At 46.3% G+C, this 7,091-nt stretch overlaps 1 protein-coding gene across 1 annotated transcript; it reads left to right on the top strand.

The window, feature by feature from the left end:
* The first annotated feature begins 4,827 nt into the window (after positions 1-4,827).
* On the top strand, positions 4,828-6,375 carry LOC146829788 (endogenous retrovirus group PABLB member 1 Env polyprotein-like). Its single transcript, XM_085606731.1, has one exon. The coding sequence runs from the start codon at positions 4,828-4,830 to the stop codon at positions 6,373-6,375; it is 1,548 nt and encodes a 515-aa protein (XP_085462857.1).
* Positions 6,376-7,091: the final 716 nt, after the last annotated feature.

Here is a 7,091-nt window from a genome sequence, read left to right as displayed (position 1 = left end):
GATGCGCGTTAATTGGGACAAGCTGTCCGCGTGCAAGCAAAAGAGGGATGAAAGCGTTTCCGATTTCTTTACGAGATTTGAGGAAGCATTTGTCGATCATAGTGGCCAGGACATGGGCTCAGAGGGTGGTCAGCGGCTGTTTGTTGATAAGTTTGTATCGAACCTGCTGCCCGACCTTAGCAATAAGTTGAAAAATTCTGAGAGTTCATGGGCTGTTTCTACCACTGCTCAAATACTGGCTACGGCCCAATATTACGAAAATAGGGAAAAGGAGGAAAGTGAACGTGCAGATAAGAAAACAAAGGATCTTAAAACCAAGGTCTTATTGCAGCAAGCGTATCCTCCGCGCTCAAATTTCAGTGATTCGCAACAGCCAAATCGATCGCAATCACAGTTCTCTAGATCGCAGACGCGAAATGACTCTCCCGCACCTCGTTTTGTGTTGGGATATAATCAATGTGCGTATTGTCGAGGGGAGGGCCATTTGAAGTTTAATTGTCCGGTTCTCCGTTATAGGAATAATGGTGTGTCAGCTCGAGGAGGTCGTGGTGGTCCTCAACAAGCTTCACGTGGTAGAGGTCGTGGAGTTACTCAGAATCAGGCCGAGCGTTTTGCCACTTCCTTAGACTCGCAGAATTGTTTCGATCGACGTGAACCATCGTCCGGTAGATCTGCACAGTATCATGTGGATGACCATTACGTTGAGCATGATGTTGATACGGATGGTATCTACTAGGACAGCCATAGACGAAGGAAGGGAGAAGTATCAGTTCCGGTTGATCAGAGAGGGCCTTATGTTGAAGTAGCTACATTGGGCATCGTTGAGCCTTTTCTGTTGGACACTGGTGCAGCAAAAAGTTCCATTATGCATTCGAAACTCCCTGGCGCGCCTTTGTCTGGCTTAACGAATGTTTCCGTTGGATTCTCTGGCGCCCCCGTTAGCAATCCAGTTTCTAGCCCCTTGCCCCTTACGATTGGGTCTCATGAGTTAGAAGCTCCTTTGATTTTGACTACTGGTTGTGGTGAGAATCTTTTGGGTTTGGATTTGTTGAAGAGGTTACATGCGACTTTGTACTGCTCTCCTACGGGTGTGGAGCTTACGTTGGGTGAGCATGTGATTTCCCCTATGTATTTATCGATCGATAAGCTCCCACCGGAATTGTGTTCTCTTCCGGTTTCTTTGTGGGCGACAGGTCCCAATGATGTGGGCCTGTTGGATATCCCACCTTATGTTGTTCAATTGAAAGTTGATGCGCGCTTACCACGCATACCACAGTATCGTATTTCCCTTGATGGTGAACGGGCACTATTAGCGATCATTTATGATCTGATCAGTAAAGATGTTATCGAGGAGACACGAGGTAACGTGTGTAATAGTCCCGTGTTGCCTATTCTGAAACGAACTGATCCGTCCAAGCCTCCCGTGTACCGTCTAGTTATTGACTTACGGGAAGTCAATAAAATTGTTGTCCCGCAGTTTCCTGTGGTTCCAGACATTACAGCTTTACTGACTCTGATTCCAGCCTCTGCATCATGGTTCTCGGTAATCGATCTGAAAAATGCGTTCTTTAGCATTCCGATTGCTGAGGAAAGTCGTGATTTGTTCGGATTTTCGTTAGGAGGTCGCAGTTTCCGGTTCAAACGCGCACCTCAAGGCTATTGTGAGAGCCCATCGATATACAGCCAAGCTCTTAAAAGTCAACTAGATGCATTTGTGCTGCCGACTGGTGCGGCTTTGATTCAGTACGTCGACGATCTGTTGGTAGCTGCAGATACTGAACAAATTTGCAAGACTGCTACTGTGTCACTGTTACAGCTTCTCTGTGACTTACACCACAAAGTGTCACCTTCTAAATTGCAATATTGTTGTCAAGAAGTTACCTACTTAGGTCACTTATTGTCAAAGGCGGGAAGAAGGTTGACCCCTGGAAGAATCGCAGCAATTGCTCGAATGACTGTGCCAACAACTCAGAGAGATGTGCGTGCCTTTTTAGGTATCACGTCATACTGCAGACAGTGGATTCCGAATTTTTCACTGTTAGCGAAGCCATTGATAGCTCTCACGTGCAAGGATGTTTCGACTCCTTTGCCGTGGACGGAGGAATGTCAGAAAAGTTTTTCTGAACTACGTGATGCGCTGTGTTCGGCTCCCGTGTTAGGTACTCCTGATTACAGCAAGCCATTCACATTATACGTTCACGAGAGGGAAGGTTGTGCGTTGAGTGTTTTAATGCAACAATTTGGCGACAAGCAGCGCCCGTGTGCATATTTTTCCTCGACCTTAGACCCGGTAGCTAGAGCGTTGCCAAGTTGCTTGAGGGCGACAGCGGCAGCAGCGGCGTCAATTCGACAGTCCGCAGGTCTCGTTATGGATAATATGCTCATGGTGATGGTTCCGCATGCAGTTGATACTCTCTTGAATCGGACAAAGACTCAACATCTGACGAGTGCGAGGTTGTCTGGGTACGAGTTGACCCTTTTGGCAAGTCATATACAGATCAAACGTTGTAATGTACTGAATCCAGCGACATTGTTGCCGATTAATATGGAATCAGATGATGTGCCACCACATGATTGTTATTTACGAACTGAGGAGGAAACAAAAGGTCGTGTGGACCTGAAAAACACTCCCTTGACAGATCCTGATGGTACTTTGTATGTGGATGGCTCGTGCTTTAAATTGCCGAATGGTGATGTGACGACTGCGTATGCTGTAGTGACGTTGAGCACGGTTGTGGAAACTGCGAGATTGAATCAGAATTCAGCACAAGCTGCAGAGTTGATCGCATTGACAAGAGCGTGTGTTTTGTCTAAAGGAAAGCGAGTGAATGTGTTTACCGACAGTCAGTATGCATTCGGTGTTGCGCATAACTTTGGAAGACTGTGGAGAGAAAGAGGATTTATGACATCGCATGGTACGAAGATCCAGCATGGACAGCTCGTGAATGACCTTTTGGATGCACTTACACTGCCTAAACAAGTGGCGATTGTTAAATGTAGTGCACATCGGAAAGTGACGGATGATGTCGGTCGTGGTAATGCATTTGCGGATGAGATTGCTAAGGAAACGGCTAAGGATCTTGCGACCCGAATGTATGTCACGAGTTCAGTAAGGTGGCCGACAGAGACTGGTATGTGTGAAAATACTATTGAGAGTGTGAAAGCAATTCAGAACGAAGCTACTAAAGCTGAGAAGACTAAGTGGAAAGAAAGTACGGGAAAGTTGGATATGCATGGATGTTGGGTTGACCTGACGGAATGTCAGAGGTGGATGTTACCAGATGCGTATGTATTAGCTGTTGTAACGATGGCTCATGGGTTGTCACATATCAGTGCGAAAGGAATATGTAGGTTCTTGTCCCCTGTATGGAGAAATGAGGGTATTGCTAAATGTGCCGAGAGAGTGGTTAAGAATTGTATGGTGTGTTTGATGCACAATCCTGGCAAGGGCACCCCCACTCCACCTGGTCATTTTGCTCCTCCTGTTTGTCCCTTTGAGGTTATCCAGCTGGACTTTATCCATATGGAGAGATGCAATAACCTAAAGTATGTTTTGGTTGTGGTTTGTGCGTTCTCCAGATGGATTGAGGCCTATCCTCTTAAGGATAACACTGCCCTGTCCACAGCAAAAATCCTGCTGAAGGAATACTTTCCTCGGTACGGAATGCCACGAATTGTATGGTCGGATAATGGGAGTGAGTTTGTGGGAAGTGTAATGCAGAGTGTGTGTAAGGGCCTTGGAATTCGTCAGAAATTCCATAGTGCTAATCATCCTCAGGCAGCGGGTTTGGTTGAAGGGTACAATGGTACCCTGAAACTGAAACTCGCCAAGATTCAAGCTACGACTGGTCTATCATGGCCTGATGCCTTGCCTCTGGCTCTCCTATCAACCAGGGCGACTGTACACTCTCGAGTAGGGCTTAGCCCATATGAGATTGTGTTCGGCCGCCCTGCGAATATTTGGGGGGTCCCGAGACCAAGGGCCTTTGATAGTCTTGAGTATCCAATGTTAATTGATTACTTGCATGATTTGACCACTAAACTACGGTTAATCCATCAACAGGTCTTTGAAGCTCTACCGGCGCAGACAGAGGGTCCTGGACACCAGCTCCGGCCAGGGGACTGGGTTGTTACCCGAAATTTTGGTCGGAAGCGTAACTTGGAGCCAAGATTTGTAGGACCCTTCCAAGTCTTATTGACAACGAGGACTGCGGTTCGACTGGAGGGCAGGAAGAACTGGGTACACGCCAGCCACACGAAGAAGGTACCGATTCCCTTTCCAACGGATGGTTGGGTGAGGACTGGGATTTCGGCAACAGAAACTGAGACTCCTTTGCACTTTGTGCCGTTTAGCGACGCTCAACCTGTGGGGAATGATTTGTCACTGCCAAACCCACCTGTGGAGTTATCGGTAGCAGAAAGCCCAAGGTCTGACTCGTTGTCCATTTCATCGAACACTGTTGTGCCAGGTGAACAATTGTTTGTAGAGCAAACTCGACCTGGAAGAAGCCGATATTTTCTTCGTTCAAGGACTAATAAAAATTAGTTGTATGTTTGCTTTTTTTGATGTTATGAACATTATGGACAATTATATCCTTTCTTTTTGAGTTTTTATGTGCTGTCCCGCGGCTAAGAGATTTGTGATCTGAACTTTTCGAGGAAACCTCTCCATCCGGGTCACCGTAGGGCCGTGCGGGTACTCCTTTCTGTTTAGCAGGTTTCTGACGCTAGGTCGGTTACTTTTGTCGATTCCTGGGAACTCCTGGGGATTGGGAATCGCTTCTCAGAACGAAGTGCGTCAAGTACGTCACGGACGGTTTGTAGAGGATGGCATTCTCTAAGCTGTTGGAAGTAGAAAGGATGTCGGCGCAGAGATCAGAATTAAGAAGAGTTGTAAGTACAAAATGTTTTTTGTTTCAGGTGTTCCTACTGTTCCTGACCGTATCTATGTTATTGGTGGGTGGAGTATATTTTGGAGTACAGTTGTTGTTACCTTCTGTTTCACCTACCCTTTCTCCTAAACTAAGCTCCCTCACCACTGTTTCCCCACATTCTTTTCATCCTCTGCCTCAACATGAACAGGTTAGACGTGCGGAGTTTATGAATAACTCCTTCGTTCAACTTCTACATCAGCATCAGTTGGTGATGAACACTACCAATTGTTGGGTGTGTGGGTTAATGCCACATACCACGGATAGGGGTATTCCATATTTCGTCCTTCCTTACAGTTCCCAGGGTTCGGCTCGAGCATTCCAAACTATGTTCCGTAGTGCACTAGATTCCTACCCCAGTCGAGAGCCACGTTCTGCCAATTTTGGTCCTGGGCCGTATCACAATCCTTTGGCGATAGCAATAGCGGATTTAGATCGAGATGTTTTTGATGTATCGCTTATCCCAAGTGAAGAGGTACAGGCTTATAAGGATCTGAGCGAGGCTGAGTATAGTACGTCAGTGGGTGATAGACAGCTTAAGAGCTCGTCCCCAATATGGATTGTACCACACCTCGGTAATTTCTGCTTGAAAGGTTTGGGTCGAAATCCGAGAGCACAACTTGGGAACAGTGCTTGCACTGACACGTATGTTCTGCCGATGCTCTTTTCCCCTGTTTTTCTGTCCGCTAAGGGCACTTATTTTGTATGTTATGAACGCGCATATACATGGTTACCCCGTGATTTTTCGGGTACCTGTTATATTGCGAATCTTTTACCACCGACTTTTACTGTCGCCTCAGATTATCACAAAACTAGAGTTGTGAGAGGCGTTATTAGCAAAGAGGATACTGCCGGTCAAGAAGCAGGAGACTTCTTTAAGGGTTTCTTGCCGTTTTGGGGACCTATGGTTAATAGTAGGAACCTAAGACAACTGACACGTGTAGTAGAGTCGACTGCTAATATTACTGCAAGTGCCCTTGGTAATCTCACAGCTGAACTTCAGGCGGATAGACTCATGACGTTGCAGAACCGTATGGTTCTAGATGTTGTTCTCGCAGATAGAGGTGGTGTGTGTAAAGTTATCCATTCGAGTTGTTGCATTTTTATTCCTGACAATGCTCCAACTGTTTACCAAGCCATCTCGAAGTTGCACAAGATTTCCGAGTCCATACACGTGGACGAAGGTAATTGGACGCTTCTAGGATGGTTTTGGGGCCTGATGTCAACTTGGGGTTGGAAGATTCTGATGATCGTAGGGATTGTTGTAGCGTTTCTGTTCACGTGTTGTCTTTGTGTACAGTGTGGTCCTGCCTTATGTGGCCTATGTGCTACAACGTGTATGAGACGACCATTTGTTACCAAGGAGACGTTGATGAATAGAATGATGTTCCAGCAGCAACTGAACGATCTGATGAATATTGAAGTAGATTCTGATCTTGACTAGTGCTTGCCTACATGAGGGCAAAAGGAGCGTCTGAGGTTCCGTGTGGGACGGAACGACACTTTTGAGTGGTGACGAATATGGATGAGTTGGGTATCTACGAACCGCAAATGACGAGTATAGTGGGTGTACGCAGTTTCGCTACGCAACCACGTATGGTTCGTCTTATTTTTGGGTTTGTTCATCTGAACCCTCGGGTTCCATTTTAGATACGGCATCCATTTTGTTTCTTGCCCTCAAGTAGCCAGCGAACGGACTTTTGTCCGCTTCGTGACCCTGGGACTCTCAAGCTTACACGAGGGACACGTGTTCCTTTGAGTATGACTTTTATGACGAGGGAAATGACACGACGAAGGCAGATGGCCCCGCTCAAGGCTCATCTTGCCGTGCCGGTCTATTGTTTCAGTCATGCATGCATTAGACACGGGGTCTTTGATCCCGTTATCAAGTTTCCTTATTACTCCTAACACTCTTCTTTAATCTGTTGTGCATCCTTGTCCTTTCTTTGCATCTGTTTTTGTCCCTTCTCCTAATGTGTTTATGGGCAGGATGGAATGTGTTTATTACAGAGAAGATATGTTTTTACAGTTGGGAACTGACAATACTGTGGTAATTATGTTCCGGCCTCCTGAAACATGAACGCGACCCCTTTTGAAGTTTATTGTGGGAACTGAGTTGTAATCTTTGTTCACCATACTGTTCTATGGGAAAAACGTGTA

This window comes from Triturus cristatus, chromosome 5_2 (genome assembly GCF_964204655.1).
Source record: "Triturus cristatus chromosome 5_2, aTriCri1.1, whole genome shotgun sequence".
NCBI lineage: Eukaryota > Metazoa > Chordata > Amphibia > Caudata > Salamandridae > Triturus > Triturus cristatus.
Note: the sequence above shows the minus strand (reverse complement) of the source record. Positions and strands in the feature narration are given on the sequence as shown.